Source organism: Biomphalaria glabrata, chromosome 2 (genome assembly GCF_947242115.1).
Source record: "Biomphalaria glabrata chromosome 2, xgBioGlab47.1, whole genome shotgun sequence".
NCBI lineage: Eukaryota > Metazoa > Mollusca > Gastropoda > Planorbidae > Biomphalaria > Biomphalaria glabrata.
Genome location: NC_074712.1, coordinates 17,102,745 through 17,128,796, shown reverse-complemented (window position 1 = coordinate 17,128,796; position 26,052 = coordinate 17,102,745). Strand labels below are relative to the sequence as shown.

Here is a 26,052-nt window from a genome sequence, read left to right as displayed (position 1 = left end):
GAGAAGCATGGATTGAACCAGAGAGAGACAAATTTAACAGAGAACAAAACAAAAAGAGATCAGGAAAAGAAAGATAGAGAGAAAGAGAGAGTGAATGAAACATATTTCTGAATCCCAAAAATGTAAAAAAAAAAATACATAAATAAAATGAACTGAACCATTTGAAGAAGAGAAACCCTTCTGCTTGGGTTAGGAGATAAATCGAAGCAATCTACAGTTCAAACAAAGACTAAACCTTTACCAACTAGTTACAGAGCCTAAGTGATGAAAGGGAGTGGGAGAGAGAGAGAGAGGGAGAGAGAGAGAGGGATAGAGGAAGATTGGGAAGGATTGGGGTGACGGAAGCCTGGTGAAAACTAAAATAGAGGCTTGCAGTTTGCGCAGATGTATAACCATCATGAGGCCATCGATCAACTAAGTTTATGATGTGTTGTGGCCGCTGGGGCAGTAGCTGGGTACTACTAATTACTTCTTTAGAGATTGTCACGTGACGTGATTCTCAGGCAAGAGAAGAGGAGAGAGAAAGCTGATTAAAGTCAGACATAGAAGGACAGATCGGTGGCGAGAAAGATTTATGTCGCCCTCCATACCAAGGAAGTTTGGGACCAAGACATTTCATTGACTCAGTATTACAGGTAGGATGGGCGGAGGCCAGACACATAGTGCATGTCTCTTTAATAAACTCTGTTAGTCCGATCACATGTTTCTAGTTCGAATCCCTGATGCAGCTGCAAAAATTCCTTAACTGCTAGCATGTAAAAATGGGTTTGGCTTTGCCTTCGCTCAGTGTTGATGGAATAGAAAGAATGTCTTAATCGATTCAATGGCTAAGGTGTGATTTACTTTAACATCAATTGAAAGTTCAAGGCGATTATAGTAGAGTAGAGTATATTGTTGAAGGAAAGAGTCTACTATTTGAAACTGTCAGGTAGAGTTGAACCATAAGCTCTTGAAACACTAGGCCTGCAAAAGCGAACCAGAGCTTCCTCTCACCGGCTGATTTGTCTACTAGACTTAAGATTGGGACTTACTTAGACTTGGACTTAGATCCTACCGTGCCGTTCGGCGCATTGGGTGGCAGGCTGTCCCCACAAAGATTTGTCACTGGCAGTATCTGAGGCCTCTTCCCACCTGGTGTCTGCTGCTGTTTGACACCAGATCTCTATAACTGATTCCTAAAATTCGTCTTAGCCATTTTTGTTAACCACATTTAATCTTTTCTCAATTTTGACAGATGACTTCCATGTCTCACGTGCAAGAGAGATCGGGATGACGAAATGTCTAAAAGATAGATTTGGGATATTCCTTTAAAGTGTATAATATCTACTAAACTTAGGATTGAAAAATTTTCTCTAAAAGTTATATTGGGGATATCTATAGGATGTCTACTAGATTTAAGATTGGGAGATACATCTAACTAAAGGATAGATGCGGGATATCTCGTTAAATGAAACTGTGTTCTAGACTTAAGATTGAGAATTTCCCGGGCAATGCTTCTCAGTCTCAAGTTCTCAACGTGGCGCTCGGGTGGAAGCGGTGGTTGAAGGAGACAATTGAGCCTATTGGGAATCTAAACAGAACCCACGTTGGGGTGCCTAAGAACCGAGTCCGTTGCACTGGTGGGGATTGAGAAAGGCCGAAATAAGCCTGTCACTATCCTCAATGGTGCCGTTTTTATGGCGGACATCTACACGGCTGATGTTGTACAGAAGGGAAATATCCCCATAGAAGTTTTCCCGGTGTGCTCAGCCTTTAGTCTCGCTTCTATCGTGAGCGTCTTGGGATAAGGACCATTAATGGCAGGGATGCAAACATTCTGAACTGTTTCGATATGTCCCTAATGGGAGTTTATTCAGACAGTTGGAGAAAAGCTTCCATAGGCCTAGAATTACAAGCATTCCAATAGTTTTCAATTCAACTCTTTAGACATATTATGAACTAGAGGTATTTTTTCTCCTGTATTATCCGATTGAAACACAAAATTTAAAATATTATAATGTATATATGTGTGATTTTAAATAGGTAAACATATGACTGCTATAGATAAATTCATATATTGGATCATGTGCAAGGACAAAGAAATAAAACGTATGCATTAAAAGGATACAAATCATTTACAAAATATTGTAAACATTCATATATATTTTATGGAACACACGAAGAACCACTGTAATTGACACTGTATTAATGTCCAACATCACTGACCGGAAGTTTATCACATCGAACTATCACTGATTACTCCAACACACACACTTATCCACGGGCATACGAATTCAAGAAATAAAAGTCAGTCGCTCTCTTCCTTTCTCTCTCTCTCTCTCTCTCTCTTCAGCTCTCTCTCCCCTTGACGACAGATTTGTCAGTCTCCGTCTGGAACCGGGTGAGCTCTGCGTGCTAGGGAGTTACTCACGGTCTCAGCTAAAGATGGCAAGGTGACGTTTTATACTCAAAAGGGAAGGGAGGGGCAAAAGGAACTTAAAGGGGCCACGGCGGAGGTCAAAAGTTTCGAGTGTAGACAAGCTGAAAAATAGATTTTGTTATAAATCCTTAAATATTTTTTTTCTTTAGTTAAATAAATAAAATTATACAAAAATAAATACATAAAACAAAAAATCATTTTAAATATATATTTGAAAAAAAGACATTATTAAACTTCAAATATAATAAGATAATAAAATTTTAAAAAATATATAAAAATTTGGTTCAATTGGGTATCGAACCCGTGACACCGTCAACTGCTAGAAAATATGCATGTTCTGATTCTATCAGCGAGGACGGTATATTTCTGCTATTATTTATTGGTATGTTCATTATGTGAGCATCTAGTTTTAACACTAGAACTAGAGTTCTGATTTAGATCTTCTTCTTGAAATAGAATCAGGAGGAGAAGCTCCTGTTGCCTGAGCATGGCGCCTCCTCTGAAATGTCCGCCTATGAAGGTAGAAAGGCTAAGAACAAGAGCAAGCACAGTTATGCTCTAGCCTGTGTACTTGTAACAGGTGAGTATGTACAACAGTTTATTTTGTTTAATAGCAACAAGGGAAACAAATACTGCAGTATTCACAGATATGGCTAAATTTGTTGGGTTTAGTCCACTTAAATAATTGCTATTGCTCCCACACGCAGTCTCCGTTAAAGTTGATACTTTAAAGAATTATATATTGTACCTATCAAAGCATGAATCAATAAATAAAAATACTCATCTTGTCAATCAATTATTGGCAATTAAATAATTTCGTTTGATATCGAATAAGTAAAATACATTGTACATTATTGGTAGATATAGTGTTAAGGTTGGAGTTCTTTCCCTTTAGATAAGCTTTGTTTTTTGTTTAAAGAAAGCGTTTTTTTTTAATATTTTGCTTGTTTATCGACGTGCCCTCTAATTAGAGACGATAGAATTTTAATTCCATCTAGTCAAACTCTGATTCAGACAATCAAGAGGTGGACAGTATTATCTAGTGGACACGCTTTATTTCTTATGTTATTTTTCTTTAGTCATGTGAAACACTACACTCATCCACTAGCGGATCCAGAACTTTGGAGTGGCGGGGGGGGGGCGATTTTTTCCCAAACCATAACCCTAGCGCCCAGTAAACCCTAACCCTATGCATAAACTTGCGTACAACATATATATATATATATATATATATATATATATATATATATATATATATAAGAATAAAAGAAAAGCAGTGTTTCTCAACCTTCGGCGAAAAAAAAACCAGTCATGTTGAGGCCTTTCTCTTGCAAGCTTGGGGGTCTGGGGTAACGCTGTATGCTTCTCCAGTGAGGTTCGGGGCGAAGCCCCGCCGCCAAAATCGTTTTCTTGCACTCTTCACTGAAGAAAAATATAAAATATTCTCCTGACATCTACAGCTCATTATTTATCAGTGGAGTTCGTGGCGAAGCCCCGACGACATAAGTGTTTTCTTGCATTCTTCACTGAAGAAACGCATTCTTCTGACCTAAAGCTCCCTATTAAAAAAGGATCTTTGAATAGTGTTGTTAACTATTCTAATATGAATTTATAGGCCCTTAATACATTGCAAATAAAACCGATTTGTTCTTTGAAAAGATAAGATACCCTACATATTGAGATTAAAGCTTTGAGGATCGCCGACGAAGAAAAAATTATTCGATAAGAGCAATCTAGTACAATTTAAGAGTAAATTGTGAGTTATAGTCCCAAATTTATGTAACTATGTATCAGATTGAGTAAAGGTTGGAAAAGGCGACTAGGAAACAATTATTTTGGTTTAGAACTCATCTCAATCGTGACTATTGTACTGAAAAAATTCGTTTGAATTCTAACTTTTCCAAAGCAAAGTCTTTCTTAAAATAATTATGATAAATTCATGTGAAATTACATAAACTCTGTCTGGAAAGGGGAGATAGATAGAGTGAAAACGATTAATCCTCGCTCATTTTTATAATTTCTGCTAATGATTGCATTTGGCATTAAAGAATAGGGGTGGGGCGACTCGATAAAGGAATTTAATTTATAGCATATATAAATTATATCAGTGACAGATTTTTTTATTTTGTAATTTCTTAACTATAATACCAAAAGAAAAAGTATTTTTTTGTTTGATGGGGGGAAGGCGATCGCATGTATCCCCCCTCCCACCTGGTACAACCCTTTTTCATTTTTTATTTAATAATCATAAAATTTGAGATTAAAATGTGGAAAATCACAATATGCAATGGATTCACATATCAATACGTAGTTTATATTATATATATATATTCAACTAATTGTGTTCACAAACTATGATTTCTCCATAAATATAGGACCGCCCCCACCCACTAAGAGGCCTAGAGTAGGGAGAGCAGTACAGGGGGGGGGGGCGAAATAATCTAAAAATATAAATAATTAGTTTATATTATTAACATAAGTAATAAATTCGTATACAAATTGTGTGAATTATAATCCAAAATTCGTCCGCCCCCCCCCCTTCGGGAGGGGGGGTCGGCCGAGTGGGGGGGGGGCGATCGCCTCTACCGCCCCCCCCCCCCCTGGATTCGCCAGTGCACTCATCCTTTATCTTTGGAATATAAGGCATTGCCATTAATATTGAAAACAAAAGCTAGGTATCTTATCTTATCTTATATATTACAGACGTTTCTTCAAAGAAGAAGATAACTATGTGCTACGCATATCATGTGTCGATCTGCTAAGTCGTTGGTTTTCCTGACTGATTCAGGCAACCCATTATATTTTCTAATGGCACTAGGGAAGAAGGAGCACTTGTATGAATTTGTTCTAGCGTATGGAATAAGAAATGTGCCTCTATAATATTGTCTGAGTATTTAAGAAGTTTTTTTCTGAAGTATTTCTGAAACTGAAAAGCTTGGAGAAAGGGTATCTCGGGACTCCGCCCCGGACCACGCTGAAAGACATTATAGCGCTTCCTCTGACACCTTGCTGGCTTAATGAACATTGAGTACATATTTTTGGAATCCAATCATATTGTAAATATATATGCAAAGAAAAACATGGAAAATTGTATGATATGTCTTTTGATAATTACTTTCTTTTTTTTTTATTACATTCATTAAATATTCCAGAAATCCAGTGTGGTGTGAGAGAACACAGCGCTTCTCCAAGCTACAACTAAGTGGGCCTCGAACGAAATTTGTTTTGTTTTGGGGGGGGGGGCAGCGCCATTGGTAAAATTTTGAGAAACATTGGTATAGAAGACCGTATTAGAAAACAGTTAAGTGCAACTTTGAGCAATTATGGGAATCGCAAACTGAAAAGGGGATGGGGGGGGGGGGGTACAAGCATTGGACACAATAAAAACGTTGATCATAAGGAGATATATTTGTATCGTTTGGTAATCATGAAGTCATTGTTTCTAAACTCTCCAGAACCTGAAAATCGAATTCAGCACACTAGGTAATTACCGAGGCCTGGACGAGAGATCGAAGGGAATCGAGTTCTAGAAACATTGATGGTGCCTTTAACCCCCCCCCCCGTGCGGTGTTTCGCCTACACCTCCCTTCCCCTTTCCTTTTCCCCGGGGATGGAGTTAAACCAGGAATTCCTCGGGATCAACGGAAGGCTCAATACAAATGACGTAATCAATACCAGAAAGCCCATTCAGGCGAGCTACTAGACCCGCCCACTTCAGTGGGCCAGTTAGGACATTTCACTGATGTGTAGCTAGGGTTGTTTTAGTTGTAAAAAAAAAACACAAACAGAAAGGGGGAGTCGGGGGTAAAATAATAAGACAACCCAGACATTTAGATTATCTTTATTTTGAGCGTGCGACATTAGTGTTGAATACTCGGCCGTTGGTTTGTATTCTCAAACTGCTAGTAATAATAAGGCTTGTCTTCGTGTCCGAAGATTAATGAGGAGTTCAGTATTTTCCGTGGCTACGCAGCCCCAGCTGTGACCTACATATTTTGCCACATCCAGAGCATAAGCATTGTCCGCCGGTGGGCGATTAAGGTTTTCTTTTCGCCGTCTGCGTCTGTCCTCGTCAGCGGATTTTCTTTCGGTCTCAAATGTGTATTCCGCGGCCTTTGTGAGTGACCTTCAGCTGTCTCGTTCTGAAGCCGAATGCAGCCAGGTGCTCTCTCCTATCTCAGCTAAGGCAAGTTGGCACCTAGGTGGTCTTTAAAGCGTTTCCGTGGAGCACCTCTGTTACGGCGACCACATTTCAGCTCACCAAAAAAAAAGACAGCTTTTGGCATAGGTTCGCGCCCCCCCCCCCTATCTACAACTAAGCCGGTGTAGGCCGGTGTAGGCCGGTGTAGGCCGGTGTAAGCCGGTGTAGGCCGGTGTAAGCCGGTGTAGGCCGGTGTAAGCCGGTGTAGGCCGGTGTAGGCCGGTGTAAGCCGGTGTAAGCCGGTGTAGGCCGGTGTAAGCCGGTGTAGGCCGGTGTAGGCCGGTGTAAGCCGGTGTAGGCCGGTGTAGGCCGGTGTAGGCCGGTGTAAGCCGGTGTAGGCCAAGCCGGTGTAGGCCGGTGTAAGCCGGTGTAGGCCGGTGTAAGCCGGTGTAGGCCGGTGTAAGCCGGTGTAGGCCGGTGTAGGCCGGTGTAGGCCGGTGTAGGCGTATTAAACTGTTAATGGAGAAGTTGAAAGAAAACAAATTTCTATTTTAAACAAAACTGAAACACTTTTATTAGCAAACATACACGGATTTGAACGTCAGTGTTGATGTTTGTAGCAACACAATTAGAAGGATGATAGAGGAAACAAGATAGAACTCTAAAATGACAAAATTACAAGTCTTTCTGTCTGTAGAAGTAGATGAAAGGAAATTAATGCAGTCGTCTTACTGCTAATGCAGACCTAATGCAGTGATCTGGAATTGTTTTCTTTACGAGCCATTGCAAATGTTGCTATGTTCGTTTCTAGTTAGTTACCACTTTTGAGGCCACGAGTGCATTGCAATTTGTGTTAAAAAGTAATTTCAATTATTACAATATTGCCAGGATGAATTTGCGATTAGAATTGACTTATAGGTTCTTAACTTATGAATTGAATCGAATGCTAATTAAGTCATATCCTTTTCTATCATAATCTATTAGAGTCATATGTTAATCTCTCTGTCTTATCTGTTTGTCTCCATTTCTGTTTCTTTATATGTTCTCTCTCTCTCTCTCTCTGTTTCTCTCTATGTCTTTTTTAGTCTGTTTCTCTATTTTTTAAAATCTTTCTATCTCTCTGTCTCTCTTTCTCTGTTTCTATATCTCTCTCGCTGTTTCTATGTCTCTCTCGCTGTTTCTATGTCTCTCTCTCTCTCTGTTTTTTATTTTCAATGTCTCTCTTGATATTCTCTCTTCGATTTTCTCTCTCTCACTCAATTCTCTTTGTAATCATTGATTTACTTTGTAATCATTGATTTACTTTGTAATGATTGTTTTACTCTGTAATGATTGTTTTACTTTGTAATGATTGTTTTACTTTGTAATGATTGTTTTACTCTGCAATGATTGTTTTACTTTGTAATGATTGTTTTACTTTGTAATGATTGTTTTACTCTGCAATGATTGTTTTACTTTGTAATGATTGTTTTACTTTGTAATGATTGTTTTACTTTGCAATGATTGTTTTACTTTGTAATGATTGTTTTACTTTGTAATGATTGTTTTACTTTGTAATGATTGTTTTACTCTGCAATGATTGTTTTACTTTGTAATGATTGTTTTACTTTGTAATGATTGTTTTACTTTGTAATGATTGTTTTACTCTGCAATGATTGTTTTACTTTGTAATGATTGTTTTACTTTGTAATGATTGTTTTACTTTGTAATGATTGTTTTACTCTGCAATGATTGTTTTACTTTGTAATGATTGTTTTACTTTGTAATGATTGTTTTACTTTGTAATGATTGTTTTACTCTGCAATGATTGTTTTACTTTGTAATGATTGTTTTACTTTGTAATGATTGTTTTACTTTGTAATGATTGTTTTACTTTGCAATGATTGTTTTACTTTGTAATGATTGTTTTACTTTTAATGATTGTTTTACTTTGTAATCATTGATTTACTCTGCAATGATTGTTTTACTTTGCAATGATTGTTTTACTCTGCAATGATTGTTTTACTTTGAAATGATTGTTTTACTCTGCAATGATTGTTTTACTTTGCACTCAATTCTCTCTTTAGTTTTCTGTATCTCCTCTTTTCTACTACTAATCTCTCTCTCTCTCTCTCTCTTTCTTTTTCTTTTTCTCTCTCTATCTCGTCTTTCTTCTGGTTGTGATTTTTTAAACGTTTTTCCACTCTTTTTTTCACCATTTTTCCTAAAATTTCTATTGTATACATATATGCGTGTTTAAGTCTGCAGATGTGTGAGTATGTTCGTGGGGGAGTTCTTGTATGTCTCTCTCTCACACTTCGCAAACATCAAAATGCCGCGACCACCATTCGATGTAAAATAATCTGTAGCAAGGGAAATAATCGAGCAATTTCCTTATAATTTGAGGTTGCTGTACTGTTTACATTTCATGCTATGCGTTAAAGTAAATCAATTCAAAACTACATATTTATAGAACTGCGTGGTCTCATGACATTTACATTTCAGTGTTTAGACACTGTTGATATCGAGTATTAAAATATTTATTTTTGAATTATTCGCATGTAATTAGGTCAGGGTCTCTCGACATTTCTATTTTTATACTCAGACATTTTAAAATATTTCAGTTCACATATCCAATGAGGTCGGACAGTGTTGGTGAATTACTGATGTGACCCTACAGTGACCCGCTAAAAGAGCTGCTAATAAGAAAGATTTGATGGAGTATCTGGTTGTTGATATTTGATACAGTTATGAGATATGAGCATGCAGATCCATATAAAGGCCTTTAACTTAGTTTATAACTTTAGTTGATTCCGCTTGACAAGAAGAGAATTTCTCCAATGAATTGTAGTGTATGGTGAGTTAGTTCATTGGGCCCTAGTTCATGCAGCGTATTATGTATGTTGACTGTCGTGCTGTATTGTCCGTTTTGATATGACTAAATATTAATGCCATAATATTGTTTTACAAATGGTTAGGGTGTTGTTGTTTTTTTCCATGTTGAGCAATCACTTTCAACTTTCTCCAGAATATTGATATTAAAGACATATCATATCTCTTAATAAGTCACGAATCCAGTTCAAATATCATTGGCAACAAAACTTTGATAAAGTTCCATTTTGAAGCAGATCCTATTGTTTTCAGTTTCTAATAACTTATCTAATGTGACCAACACTACAGCCTACACTACACTAACTAAAGCCTTCACTACACTGATACAGCCTACACTACACTGATACAGACTACACTACACTGATACAGACTACACTACAATGATACAGACTACACTACACTAACTAAAGCCTTCACTACACTGATACAGACTACACTACAATGATACAGACTACACTACAATGATACAGACTACACTACAATGATACAGACTACACTACACTGATACAGACTACACTAACTAAAGCCTTCACTACACTGATACAGACTACACTACACTGATACAGACTACACTACACTGATACAGACTACACTACAATGATACAGCCTACACTACACTGATACAGCCTACACTACACTGATACAGACTACACTACATTGATACAGACTACACTACACTGATACAGACTACACTACACTGATACAGCCTACACTACAATGATACAATCTACACTACACTGATACAGCCTACACTACACTAACTGACCACATGACACCATTGTCAACAGTCGGTCATAGAAACCTATGAGCTTTACATCATCTGCCCTAAAAGAGCTAGGTCTAATGAGCGGTACGTTGTACTTCAGAGCTAATTAAACAAACAGAACTGAATGACTAAATATTCTCAGATGCACTCATGACCTTTTCTAGACACGTTTGCTTCTAAATATAGTCTCCTTGACCTAGTAATTTGAATAATTTCTGGCCAATCTTGTCATTTGATCTGATTACGCGTCACCTCTGATCACTAGTGCCAACAATGGTCTGTGTATTTTAATACGTGAGCAGATTAACAATTGTAACAGATTTAAATTATATGAGACATCACTTTAAGAAAAGAAAAAGAGTACAGGGCCAGGTTTTGAGAACCTTTTGTTTAACTCAGGGAGAAATACGTCTCTCTCTAATCCAATTTCCCAAGCAAATTTTCTAATGACTTGAATCTTCCAACCACACATATGCACACGCTCTCAGACTCCACACACACAGAATCTCTCACACAGATACAAGGAACTAAAGCTCTCCCTAACCGCATCGACCAAAAAAAAAAGAGAATCGATTCTTTAATTGTTGTACGCCATTCGGTGGATGCCAAAATAGAAGATTTGAGATGAGGAAGTACAACAACCAGCGCCACCTACACGGAAGTGGTAAAGGTCTGCGTTATCTTAAGTCAAAGTGACACGAGTCTAAATGCCAGGCCGCGAAGAAGCCTGCCAGGCCTATAAATATATGAAAATGAATGAAATCTATTTCTATATTTAAAAGCGAGTTTGGAAACTAAATACATATATTCAGAATAACCATATGGTTGGCGGCGGTGTACACATAGGAGGGTAACATTTTGAACGTTTTAAATCTGCCTGAATTCAGTTTGGAAACATGTCGGGAAAGACGAAAATGAGCATCCAATTAAAAAAAAAAGGTTTATTTTTTAGTTAGTTCTGTTAGTTCTAAATATCCATGTACAATGCAAGTGGAATAGACAGGGCCGGCCCCAGCCATTGCGAGGCCCTATGCGAAACGGAGTGCGCGGGACCCAGTCTGGGTAAGGATAAGCATAATGAAAGCTCACAATGCTGTATTTATTTATTGGCACCCCAAAAATGACAATCTTGTCCATTTTTCAGGAGATTTTAATAATTTCATGAGATTTCCAGGACTTTTTCGTATATTTTGCCTTTTCAGAAGATTTCCTGGAGGCCCTTGAAAATCAGGAGGCTGCGGAAACCCTGTTATACATAAGTTATAATGGTTTCATTTAATGATTTACACTTAGAATCAGTGCAGTGCATATGAGAGCACGGGGCCCACTGCGACCGCATATGTTGCACTGGCCTAAGGCCGGCCCTGGGAATAGAAAACCCTTGAAGCCCGCCCCCGCCATACAGTTTAGAAAAAATGCTGATCACGTCGAGTCGTCTTCATTCGCAGTTTCTGTGTCAAACATTGGGCCGATTATTGGCTTGGAATAAAGTCTTTTGCAGTGTAACTTCTCAAATGGTTACGTTCAGACATTTAATACAACTGAAGTGCATGAAATCTAGGAACATTTAAGCAGAACTTTTGTTATGCTCCATATTCTTTATTGCTTTTATGCGAAACTTCTAAACTTTATTTAATACCCAATGATGATAAATCTCCAAGTTATCAAGGATCTTGTAACAGAGTAAAGTTTCCGCACTTTTGCCTGATAGACTTGAAATCATTGCTTTAGTGTTCTAAAGAAGTTTTCTTCAAATTCACTTTCGGACAGTCAGTAAAGTCGAAATATAAATGTCAATTGTTTAGTGAACCTCAGTGATTTCATGATTATATTACTAGAAGAGAATTTTCTGGTCCAAATATGGTCTGATGTATGTTTTAATAGTGTGATGGAACTGCAGGGTGTTAGAAAGAAAGGACTAAGAGGGGGTATAGGGTGTTAAAATAAATGTAAAACATTGACAACTTTAATGTGTACAAAATCAATCTCTTTGCTTAAAAAGTTGCTATGTATGGACACTGCCTCCACCTGGACATTGTACAAGTTTTTAATGGTACTACGTACACAGTTGTACAACGGGAAAGCTTGTCAGAATGTGCGCAGAGCAGCTTGGTCACTAAATTTGTCAGAAACTCAATTTTCACCAAAAAAAAAAAGACTTAACCACCTTCTTGCACCAGTTGGTACCTTCAATTTTTCAAAGAAAATAAATGCATTTAAATTTGGCTATAGAAGTAGGCCTAGGTCTAAATCTAACATTGGTTTAAAAAAGAATATCACATTCTTGAAAGGTCTATCGCTTTCGGGCATTTCCGAATGTAAGGCTTTAATTGTGTCATGATTTTAAGAAATAAAGTTCAGGAAAATTATGCGCATCGTCTTGGAAATCAAGATTTATCATGGAATAATTACAGATAACTGAGTTGATTACTAAACTTAAAGCTGCATTAGGTTTACTGAAAGGTAATCTAAGCTTTGCTTGTATTTTTTACGTAAATCTAATATATATTTAGCACTTAAGAGTAATAAATCAGAAGTCTAGATCTAGATTTCCATATCATGAAAGTACTAATAAATATCTGCACAATTTTGCATTGGCCTAATCGGTAGCAGGGTACAAGAAGCTCTTTCTCTTTATTCTCTTATTTATTTGTTCTTTTCTCTCGTTCTTTTTCTCTGAATCTTTCTCTGTTTCTCTGTTTCTCTTGCAGAACTCCCTATCTCTCTATATATCTCTCAACTTCCAGTTATCTCACATTTCGACTGTCTCTGACACCGTCCGTAGTATTTCGACACTATGTCTTGTAAATATATGTGCTGTACTCTCCACTGTGCCCCTATTATGTCGCATCGATCAATGCCCATATATTCTCATCGTATAAGCAAACTGAAATGATTGATCTCCCTTTTCCTGTTCATTCCTGACGTCACAATAAGTTACTCTTGGGTTTTCCATTCAACTCCATTTCGTCATTAACCCCCCTCATTCACAAAAGGGGGGGGGGTGTTCGCCTCCGCCCACCCCTGCCCAACAGTCAACCACACACTTTTTCGTCACTGTGTGTCACGTTGACCACAAACAATAGCTTCGTCGGAATATGAATATTTGATGGATTGGCTCCCTTTGTCTCTATTTATCTCCTTTTGAATAAAAATAAACTTTCTTGGTTTCCGTAACATTATTATTATTAAATAATAAACTCTTTGTATTTATTATAATTTAAAATATCTAAATAGACATAAAGATAAGTAGACATATGGTCACAGATATACTAAGACAGACAGTAGGCTCAATATAAGAGATAAACCCATGGTGCCTTAAACCAGGGCGTGTTTTATTGTAGTAGTTAAATAACAAAATATGTCTAGTGCACACTACGTGAACAAATAATTTTACTGAGCATTTGTAAAAATTTAGTGTAACATTCTTGTGGTGTTAGGATTCCCTCATATTTCAGTATCAGCCAGTTCCATCCCGATTCTTAATTCAGCTTTAGTCAACCAACGCTCTTGAAGAGAAATAGTGCCCACGTGAGCCCATGTCACAACTATGGACGATGATGTCACAACAAAGGGGAAGAACATCTCTCGTGCGACACGTGACATTCGATGTTTTTACGTTCACCTATTTCACTACAAACATTTTGTTTTTAATAACTTTCTCACTAACTGTTTTCATTGCAGCTAACTGGTTTACTTTGTAATGATTGTTTTACTTTGTAATGATTGTTTTACTTTGTGATGATTGTTTTACTTTGTAATGATTGTTTTAATTTGTAATGATTGTTTTACTTTGTAATGATTGTTTTACTTTGTAATGATTGTTTTACTTTGTGATGATTGTTTTACTTTGTAATGATTGTTTTACTTTGCAATGATTGTTTTACTTTGTGATGATTGTTTTACTTTGTAATGATTGTTTTACTTTGCAATGATTGTTTTACTTTGTGATGATTGTTTTACTTTGTAATGATTGTTTTACTTTGTAATGATTGTTTTACTTTGTAATGATTGTTTTACTTTGTGATGATTGTTTTACTTTGTAATGATTGTTTTACTTTGCAATGATTGTTTTACTTTGTGATGATTGTTTTACTTTGTAATGATTGTTTTACTTTGCAATGATTGTTTTACTTTGTGATGATTGTTTTACTTTGTAATGATTGTTTTACTTTGTAATGATTGTTTTACTTTGTAATGATTGTTTTACTTTGTGATGATTGTTTTACTTTGCAATGATTGTTTTACTTTGTAAGGATTGTTTTACTTTGTAATCATTGCTTTACTTTGCAATGATTGTTTTAATTTGTAATGATTGTTTTACTTTGTAATCATTGTTTTACATTGTAATTATTGTTTTACATTGTAATTATTGTTTTGCTTTGTAATTATTGTGTTACTCTGCAATGATTGTGTTATCCTGCAATGATCGTTTTACTCTGCAATGATTGTTACATCCGGAAGCCCCCGAATTTGTGGATGAAAGTCAAATCCTTTACAATGTGAAAATCGATCTCCATCTCCACACTATGAGAGGCAATCGCTCTATCACTAGGTCACATCAATACCAATCGCAAGTATTATTGCGTCATCTCACACTTCAATGATTAAGATTTACTCCAGAATAATCCTCCACGTGACTAGAATTTGACTTGTAATTATAGCTTAAAAATATGACTTTAAGTGTGACTTATCAATGAGACTTCAAGACTTCACTGACGCCGCTGCAAATAAGACACACTCCGACTATTATTTTAAGACGGGTCAAGTCACGTGACTGAGTATGACAGAACTGAACATGCATATGACTTCAGAATAAGGGCAGGTACAAGACACTCTCAAGTTACACCTACTCCTGTGTACAGAGCAACCACAAATGTTCTCATGTATGTACTTGGGTTGTTTCCCCTTACAATCAAGGCAAAAGACGAGAAGTTACCTCCCTTGACAGCTCGAGACCCACACGGTTACCAATGTAAACATTAGAGATAAAAGTTGCGAAAGCTCGAGATGTGTGACTGAAAGTTGACATCAAAGCAACTGATATCTGTCAACATTGAGTCAGCCAATCTAGGATCCAGGGTTAATGAAAGTATCGGCGGAACTAGTGGAGTGGTAGATTTGAATAGTGTCGGATTTGAGACTGTGTCGCCGCCACTGTAAAATGTAAGAAAATTAGGGAAATGAGATTTAATTTAGTAAAGTAAGTAAAGATCCCCTTTCAGACCTGCGGTCTATAGGGCAGATGATGTAAAGGTCAAATGTTTCTGTGGCCCACAATTTACGAGGGTGTCATGTGGCCAGCTAATGGACCAACCGCCTTTTCTTTTCTTCGTTACAGATAAATGAACTCAGAGGCGCTCTAAAAGATACCGAAATTAAAAACCCAGTATTCACCAGGATTCGAACCCGGGACCCCTCGGTTCGGAAGCCAAGCGCTTTACCACTAAGCCACCATGCAACTGAAATTTAATAATTTTCACTTTATTTATTTCATCACAAATGTACAAGCATTTTATTTCTTTCTACACAAATGTAGCATTCTAATCAGATTTATTAATATTAATGAGCTTAACGAGGGTATAGGTCACTGCACACAACCTGTCCACAGAGTCATTTTAATAAATATCTGGTTCATTGTTTAAATATTTCAAAGGATTATATATGCGTTTAAAAATGTTTGTAAATGTTTGACATGCTTCAGATGTTCCTTCAGAGTTGAAGATAATCTACTTCTTAGTTTGAATCTTCCGAAGAACGACAGGGGATGGCAGAGGGCAGGGTTTGAACCCGAGAACATCCAGAAGTCCGAACGACATTCCATACTGCAACCATAAGTTTAATACATTCTTCTCTCTCTCTCTCTCTCTCTCTCTCTCTCTCTCTCTCTCTCTCTCTGTGTTTGCCTTTCTATATGCCTAAGAGATAAGATTAATATTAATAACAGCTAGTACTTAGAGAAAAGAATGAATCAATATATTTATACATATAAACTTACATAAATGGGTCCTCCCAGGAGCGAGTATCCTTGTGTGAGTTCCACATGTTTTGTATTGTCTTGTGTCTGTCAATCACTTAATTAGGTCATACTGCCCTACTGCACTAAGACCACCAGTAGTTAGAACAAAACGTACTTTCCAAGTATTTACTGTTACAAAACTCAAATCCTCAGAACGCGAGCCTTGTTCCGAGGTGTTTTATCCCTCATTGCAGTGAAACGGAATCGAGCTGGTTGGTATGGGTATGGGGCGAGGCGGGGCGGGGCGGGGGTGATATACATATTGACTGGCTGCCCGAACCTTCGATTGGCAGGTGTTTAGATCTGACACGACAAGAGAGCCTGGACTCCAGCGCTGTCAGCGTGACAAACCGAGACTCCAGCGGCGAGACAAGATAGAGGCCGGACAAATAAGAGCAGTCTACGAGTGTCTGACATCACATCGAAGTAAACACTTCATCCATCAACCCGAGAGAAATTGTTTTCTAATCTACTTAGAATTAGGCTGGAAGTTTCCCAAGTACTGAAAGATCAAGAGGCAGAGGCGGTGCAATGGGGGGCGAGTTATGTGTTGTTGTTTTGTCTCTTATCTTGTTTCTTTGTTCCTCCCTCTTAATCATCACTAGGGGCAAGTCTTTAGTCTTCACTAGGGGCAAGTCTTTAGTCTTCACTAGGGGCAAGTCTTTAGTCTTCACTAGGGGCAAGTCTTTAGTCTTCACTAGGGGCAAGTCTTTAGTCATCACTAGGGGCAAGTCTTTAGTCTTCACTAGGGGCAAGTCTTTAGTCTTCACTAGGGGCAAGTCTTTAGTCTTCACTAGGGGCAAGTCTTTAGTCTTCACTAGGGGCAAGTCTTTAGTCTTCACTAGGGGCAAGTCTTTAGTCTTCACTAGGGGCAAGTCTTTAGTCTTCACTAGGGGCAAGTCTTTAGTCTTCACTAGGGGCAAGTCTTTAGTCTTCACTAGGGGCAAGTCTTTAGTCATCACTAGGGGCAAGTCTTTAGTCTTCACTAGGGGCAAGTCTTTAGTCTTCACTAGGGGCAAGTCTTTAGTCTTCACTAGGGGCAAGTCTTTAGTTCTCAGGACGGGCAAGTCTTAAGTCCTTACTAAAAAATTTTAAAATCGCTATATTTGAAACTTATTTTTTTCTTTTATTTTTTTTTTAATATTCGTTATCCCCCTTTCCCCCTGAAATATATTTTGTACAGCTACAGGCAGTGGTTGCGAATTTTAAAAAAATGGCCATTAGAATTTGCGTTTGAAATTTCTGTCATTGAAATAAACTTGCAAATCGTCTAATTAATAAAATTCTAAGAAAATAATTATTTCTGAAATCTGAGTGTATCTTTTGATATGAGCGTAAATCAGTATTAACTAAAAATCCATGCCCATCTTCACATTATGATTTACATTTTAAAAAAAAGTTTACAGAACTTTTCCAGAAATGCTACCAATTACATCCTGGCACAATTCTCTTTCGGGAAGTCAGAATGACGGTGAGCAGGGTTCAAACTGGAGACTATCAGGAACATAATCACAATGCCTACCATAACCCCAGGCAGCCACCCCAACCGAGAAAATACAACTCAAAACAACCCATAGCCATACATTTCATGAGCTTTGAAAGGAGTAACAATACAAGAGTTTAGAGTACGATTGTTCCATTCATTATGTGTAATAAGAATGTTATTAGCCCAAAGCTCTTCAAACTTCACTGATTAATATATGAACAATACCTCCAGTTACATTTTATTGTCACAATGCTACTAATCATGATTTTAATTTCTGTCTTGGACAACTTCTAAATAATAGACCAGGTCTTGACTAACACACAGAGAGTTTTGCTAAGGTTTCTGATTAGAACTAAATGATCGTCACTTAGTTTTATGTGCAAGTCCCAAACTTACTGAAACACGCGATGCGGGGGAACTTTTCTCATTTTTTTGTTCAAGTCAAAGTCACATGACTTAAACAACTTTTTTTTAATCTTCTGGTGTTGTCAGAGTGTGTGTGTAATTGTGTGTGTGTGTGTGTGTGGAGACCTCTTGGGGCAAGCATACTGATAAACTTGTTTGAAAGTTGCTTTCCAACAGATAACATACAAACATATAACATACACACATACAACTATAACCTGTGTGAATACATGCTCATCATTATGACAAACTAGAACAGACTTTGTCTCCTTTTGCCTTGGTATTTTGTTAGGCTGATTAATACTTGCATTAGTTTTAAAGCATGTGTTTCATTATATATATATACTAGACATATGTTACCCGCGACCCGCGGGTCTTTATTTGCGCATTACTGTCGATATAGTCAGTGAGAGTGTTTTGTAAACAATTAAACGAAATAATAATGTAATAAGTAAAGCGAATGTGTCAATGTAAAAATAGTGTGAATGAAGCTATGAAATCAAAATAGCTAATAGGCTTAAATCCATTTTTTTTTCAAATTAAAACATTTGCTTGTAGGCCTACATATATTTGATTAAAATTTGAGATGAATAGACTAAATTTTGTATGTTCATGTGTATAAAGTATAAAGTATATATTGAGGTAGACATAGATCTAAATCTACACTAATCTAGAGTTAAACATTGGCTTTTATAGAGTTCATTCTGTGCTGTGCATGCGTGACCTTTTTTCATGAATGAATATAGGCCTATCTCAACACGGCTACGCAGCTTTAGCGAACAGCGAACGAATGTATTAAAATGCTTTAGAAAAACAAATTTGAATGTTAATTTGATTAAAATATGAAATGAATGGACAATAATTAGTATATTTATGTGTTAAAGCACAAAACTATCTTTGCGAAAAGAAGTTTTATCATCTTAGAGTTCAATAAGAGTTTTAGACCTAGGCCTAGGAATAGACTCAGTAGAGAGATGTGTTAATGTGTAACCATTGGTAATGTCTAATGAAATAATGTTCGCCAGGAAATCTGTAGTCACAGATATCAGGAACTAATTTATGTAAAAAATGCTTTTGAATAATCTAGTGGATTGGATTTAGATGTATGTTAAACTTAACTAATGATCCTTTCAAGTTTTTTCTCTTTCGCTACGAAAATAAAATTAGGTTTGCGAAAATGGGTTTACCCGAAGCCGAAACATTCATATCTATTAAAAAACAAAAAGAGCGATAGCTTTGTTAAATGAATGGGATTATAAAGTGAACAATTAAACGACATAATTTTTAGTACGCGATTCATGAATGAATATAGATCTAGGCCTATCTCAACTCGGCTTCGCAGCTTTCGTAAACGAATGTAGCTTTAGAAAACCAAATTTGAATGTTTATTTGATCAAAATATGAAGTGAATGGACTTTAATTAATATGTTTATGTGTTAAAGTATAAAACTATCTGTGCGAAGAGAAGTTTTATCATGTTAGTGTTGAATTAGAGTTTTAGATCTAGGGATGGGATTATAAAGTAACAATAAAACGAAATAATTTTTAGTACGCGATTCATGAATGAACATAGATCTAGGCCTTTAACTCGGCTTCGCAGCTTTCGTAGATGACTGTAGCTTTAGAAAACCAAATTTGAATGTTTATTTGATCAAAATATGAAATGAATGGACTTTAATTAATATGTTTATGTGTTAAAGTATAAAACTATCTGTGCGAAGAGAAGTTTTATCATCTTAGAGTTGAATTAGAGTTTTAGATCTAGGGATGGGATTATAAAGTAAACAATTAAACGAATTAATATTTAGTACGCGATTCATTACTGAATTGTCTAATGAAAGAATGTTCGTCAGGAAATCTGTAATCACAGATATAAGGAACTAATTAATGTAAAAAATGCTTTTGAAACACAAAATTGAAGGTTAATTTTATTATATAATGAAATTAATGGATCTTCTTTTGTCTTTTCATGTGTCAAAGTAAAAAACTATCTGCGCAAAGTGTATTTCTTAAAATTAGATCTAGGTCTAAATCCTTTCTATCTTTTCTCATGTCAACATTGTAGACATGGCCTAGATCCATAAAATACTATAGCTGTAATAGAGTCGGACAACTTTATTTTTTTTTGAGGGTCTTAAGTTTGTTTTAGGGCTACAATACATACACTACGGTCTAAGTTGGTACCCAAGGAACATTCCTGCCTAGTTTTATCAAGATTGGTCAAGCGGTTTTGATGTCTATAAGTAACATACATCCATACATACATACATACATACATACATACCCCTCACATTCTACTTTATAATATAGATGTATGTCTATATATATATATTAGAGATGGGAAACGAACCGAACCCGAACCGAACGAACCGAACTCGAACCTCACTTATGACCGAACCGAACCGAACCCGAACTTTGAAACTGCTTGGTACGAACCGAACCGAACGAACCCTCCTTATCTTAACCGAACTAATTTTGCAATTTGTACATCCTTTTTTTTTTAAATTTTTTGGTTTAAAAAAATAAAAAAAATTACTTAAATATTTTATTTAAATTCTAATGATTCCATTATACTTTGAAAACTTGGTAAGGGGGGGGGGTATTTTGAGAACTTTAAAAAGAAAAAAAAAGCGGCGCGCTGGGGTTCCCATGGGTTTTTCCGTATGTGCCGACTCCCCCCTGGTCTTGAATTTTCGCGGGCCTTTTGCAATATTGGTTTTGAGTTGAATAGGCGCCCTCTAATTAGATCTAGATCTAGACTCTAGTTCCTAGTAAGTACTAAGTCAACATTAAAATATTTTCACTTTTATTTGAGATGGCTGTTAGTTGAGAGTAGAATAGTTTTGGCCAATTAGAGGGTGTAGATATAAATCTACAATAAGTTCATTTGTGTTCTAGTTTAAAATAAATTTTAATTATCTTCTATTAAGTGATTTATTTTTACAAAATTGTGAAGTATTCCATATTGGAATATTATCAGTGGCGTAGCAAGGGTGGGGGAGGAGGGGGGGAATGGAAAATCTCCCAGGGCCCCCACTTGAGGGGGGGCCCAAATGAGAGTTTTTTTTTACAATATTCAATATTACGCAAAATGCAGGGGCCCCCAAAGAGGTCCAGCCCCTCCCGGGCTCCCAAATGATGAAAAATTCCTAGCAACGCCCCTGAATATTTTTATTATTATTTTGTTTTGCATTATTGATCATCAGTATTTTTAATGCAGCGTTTCTCAAACTTTGGGTCCTCCCCCGTGGGAGGGGATGGCGAGTACCTTGAATTGGGGGATGGGGAGACGCAACTTCCTGACAAAAAGGGGTGTCATAGAGTGTGTGTGTGTGTGTGTGGTGTCTGGTGGCGATAAGAAGAGGTTAAGCGACTGATTTGTGTTTATGCATTGAGTATGATGAAATTAGCGTAATGCAAATGTGAAACGGCAGACAATCTTGAGACCAAGATTTCGTTTAAATATCAGTATATTTCATTAATATTACATCTCTATCAAAAGTTAAATATGTGAATATTGTAATAACAGTTAGGCTATATTGAGTTGTTCACATAAGAACTTTATTTTAAAGCTTATTAAATTTATATGTTTTTATAAGGCTTGTCTTCGAGTCCGAAGATTAGTGAGGAATGCAGTTTTTCCCATGGCTGCGCAGTCCCAGATGTGACCTACATATTTTGCCACATCCAGGGCAAGCATAACCACTGTCCGCAGGTGGTCCATTTAGTTTTTCTTTTCGTGTCTGCGTTTGTCCTCGGCAGCGGATTTTCTTTTGGTCTCAAATGTGTATCCCGCGGCCTTCGGGAGTGAACTCCAACTGACTCGTTCTGAAGCCGCATGTAACCAGGTGCTCTCTTCTATGTCAGCTAAGCAAAGTTGACGCCTAAACTGGTCTTTGAAGCGTTTCCGTGGGGCGCCTCTTTTATGGCGGCCACCTTTTATCTCACAAAAAAAAAATAAGACTGTCTTTGGCATACGTTCGTCTCCCATACGGGATACGTGCCCTGCCCAGCGTAACTGACGGACCATAAGAAGTCCCTCTATACTATCCTTACCGGTAAAAATATAAAACGCCTTTATTGGTTCAATTGTACTAGCTGTTTGTAAGCGACAAACCAACGACCAACTAACAAGGAGAGGCGACGTCGAAAAAAAAGTTTTATTTTCAGTTTAACTTATCTGAATATTAGTATAATTACATGTTTAAAAATTAAAATATATTAAGTAGGAGATGTCATTTTATCTTCTAATAAGACCTTGTCAACTGTAGACTGCTTTTTGCGAGGCTCGTATGCACAATATGAGTCAAAACGTTTGGAAGAAAACATTTTAAAACATCTCCGCTAGTGTGATTCCTCTGCATTTTTTGTCTCAGAATAGTCGAATTTCTTCCGTATATTGCAATTTATTATAGTGACGACTTAGTGTGAAAAAAAAATCCTCGATAGAGACGTCTTTACACGAAGAATATTTGTTTTTTTATTTTGATGAATAGTGCGTTCTGAAAGAAAGCACATCGATATTAGCCTTTAAAAAAAATATCTCTTCTTACTATGAGAAAAAGGTTAGAATACGCTTAGCGCCCTGTCATGCCCAGAATTAAACCACTTGCCGACTTGAGCAAAAACCTGCCGCATCTTCAATTCTATCTCTATTAAGAAATTTTTACAATGCTTAAAATGTATGTAGGCAACATTATTTTGGAAAAAGTATTGACCATAGGCCTATTATATGTTGCAAAGTATTTGTTTTATGTAAAAATTAAACTTAAAGTGTTTTATCTGATAAATTGTATTAAACCTTATAACTTAATTTTGCTATTACATAATTTCATAACATCGAACCGAGCCGAACCCGAACTTTAGACCTGACCGAACCGAACCGAACCCGAACTATACTCGTCATCGAACCGAACCGAACTCGAACTTAAATCTGACCGAACCGAACCGAACCCGAACTTTAAAAGTTGGGTTCGATTCCCATCTCTAATATATATGTGTGTATGTATGTATGTGTGTGATGTAATTATTTTATAAAACTATGCCACATTATTTTTTTTTTAGTAAAAAAGTAAATCATATTTTTTTTTTGGGGGGGGGTTAATGACTGTCTACTTAGTTTTTGGTTGGACACTTGAAACTGTTAGTGGTTTGCATCTGTGACTAGATGAAGCCTCTATTGGGTTAAGTCCCTAGGGCAAAAAGACCGACGTCATATTGCATTGTAGGAGAAGAAACTTATAGCGTTGGAAGGGAAATAACAACGAAATCATCTTTAAAAAGCAGCGAAAGTAGTTATCTACTCTGCAATTTGCATTTGCGTGTACTTACGAAAGTTAAGAAATAGTGTAGAGATTTATTTTTGTTTAAGATACTAGTATTTTGTCTGCGTTTTAAATTTACTAATTCTCTGTGCAATTGACTTTTTAAACCTTCAAAAACAGAAATTCCTTTCCGCAGGTCATCCACTGGGATAAGGGGCGTCTCTGAAACAAAGTACTGAATCTAAGTGTACTCACTCTTTGCTGGTTCGTAAGCACTGGGCACGCCTAAACTCATCCTCATCATCCCTGGTGTGTCTGGTGCTGGTCCAGTTTTTGTCTGACCTCTCACCCGACGACCTCTCCTTGCCAGGCTGGGGCGACTTTGACCCGTGACGGTGAGAGTGACCTTGTTTGCGATGTCCACGGTGACTGTGGTGGCTTGCTTCGGGTGTGGCCAACCTGTTGGAGGATGACGCCATACCTATAAGAAAATAAGCCATGCGGTTATTTGTTTAAAAATAAAATTAATCACACTAAAAATTTTTTTTAAAATTAACCCTGTTGAAAAAAAAAGAAAAACATAAAAATACTTTTAAAAAAATATTTTAAAATCTTACATTAAGAGTAATAGTCACAATTAGTTTGGAATAGTCATATGATTCAATTAGTAATAGATCGAGACCAACAACAACAACAAATATGTGCGATTAGACACATTTTTACCAATAGTATTTGTTAAGCGCTATATCACACATTTAACTTTCACAATAAGTTATGATTATATTTAGGTCTGGACCAGTTGGAAAGGTGGGGGGAAGACGGGGGTATATGGGTGATCGCTTTTTAAGACCTGAAGACTTGAATTCCAATTCGAGGGCTAAAGCCTCCTCAACTACCTAAGGCAAATTTAATAACCACCTGTGCAAGAGAAATGCATATGAAAATAGATGATTTTATAGTTTTTTATTGTTAGTTTCAAACTTTTCTTTCTACAAAGTATAAAGGTGATTAATTCAACTTATACCACCTTATCAGTCAGTTACTATTTCTTTCCCTTTTCAAGATACCAAACAAAATAATTAACTACCAATAGTTACTTAACTTACTGATACATTTTTTTTATTGTTTCCTATTTTGTCAGCTAAAAAAAATACTTGTGCTAAATTTCAGCTTGATCCGAGATGGCGTGTGGGATACAAAACGTGTACAAACTTTCTAGAAAGGGTGAATTGATACAAGCTTTGTAAACACGTTGGCAATGCACATTTAACAGCAGCAGGTTCAATTCTTTAATGGCTCAAAAATAATAAAACCATTTACTATAAACATTTCCAATATTTCGATTCTGTAGAAATGGCATCAATGAAGTCTTTGTATTTGTCTGTCCAGTGTAGCCAATACTAAAGTCTTGTTATATAGTTTTAATTGGAGACTCACATACTTAGTGTTAGGCACAGTCATTGCTTGTTGACAGTTTCATCTTTTTTTTTCATTTGATTTTAAATACTACAACACTGCTGTTTAATACTGTTGTTCGTATTTGCATCTATATTGTTATTGTTACAGTACTTACGCTGAGGTGGTCAATTGTAGTTAAATTAAATACCATTTGATTAGATGATCTGATCTATCAATCTTACAAAAGTGAAATAAAAATTAGTTAAAAAAAAAAGAGTACACCTTTCAGGCCTTGCGATCTATGGTGCAGATGATGTAAACGTCATCTGTTTCTGTGTCTCAAGGTTAGCGAGGGTATCATGACAACCGCCAACGACCACCTTTACTTTTACCAAACTAATGTCAGGTGCACATTAGAGCTGGGTGAACTAAGAGGTGCCCTAAAGATCTCCAAATTAAAGGTCCCAGTCTTTACCAGGATTCGCAACCCCTCGGTTTGGAAGCCAAGCACCTTACAGCTCAGCCTACGCACCTCCGATGTTTAAAAAAAAAAAAACCAACAATATTATATTGTGTGAAATTGCATCACTTATTTTGAACCAATAAAAACTGTAAACAATTTTGTAAGTTACTGTCTAGGTCTTTCAACTTGTACGCTTGAACTACTTTTGTGCTTTGGAGAACGGGCGCCAGTACATTCGCTGTCAGATCTCTCATTATTGAGGGGCTAATTCTCTACACAAGACTTATTTTCCCTAAGCTTAGTTCATTGACCATGTGTGAATGTACACTCTGGTTTCTTATAGTTATAATGTTTTTTGTTTGGTGTAATGCTCAAATTGTAAGACAAATTTCCTTACGGATAATAAAGATTATTATTATTATTATTATTAAAACAAAATTAAATGAATGAATTTAATCGAGAAAAAAGGTACACAAATAGTATTCTATGATTTTATTTTTGCTTTATATGTCGTCCTCCACAATGAATAATTATGCAAAGTCTCAACATGATCCGAGAATGGGAAGTGGAAGAAAAAAAAGTGTAGACCTTTAAAGATAGAAAGACGGACGGACAGACAGACAAACAGACGGAGTGAGTTGGTATAATCGAGGTAAAAAGTACGCAAACATTAAAAAAAGAGTTTGTATACATTGTTTCTACTATACTGTGTAGTCTTTCCTGGAGTGTCTCAAGATTGGATCCATGATGTCACTCAAAGTAGTTTATAGCTTGAACTATTTTGAATTGGAGTGCTGCATCCTTTAAGCAACTGTATTAC

The 26,052-nt window shown here is 36.6% G+C and overlaps 1 protein-coding gene across 7 annotated transcripts in view; it reads right to left on the bottom strand.

The window, feature by feature from the left end:
* The window catches only part of LOC106056272 (BAI1-associated protein 3-like), a 328,613-nt gene that overhangs the window by 211,314 nt on the left and 91,247 nt on the right, over nt 1–26,052 (bottom strand). For 3 of the 7 annotated variants that reach the window (XM_056019443.1, XM_056019441.1, XM_056019444.1), the window contains exon 3: nt 23,627–23,852. In XM_056019443.1, the coding sequence (XP_055875418.1) occupies nt 23,627–23,850 (224 nt within the window). In that variant the 5' untranslated portion in view covers nt 23,851–23,852. Of the gene's footprint in view, nt 1–2,118; nt 2,361–16,195; nt 16,780–23,626; nt 23,853–26,052 lie in introns of those variants that run through there. The other 4 variants (XM_056019448.1, XM_056019446.1, XM_056019445.1 and 1 more) reach the window with 4 other exon arrangements.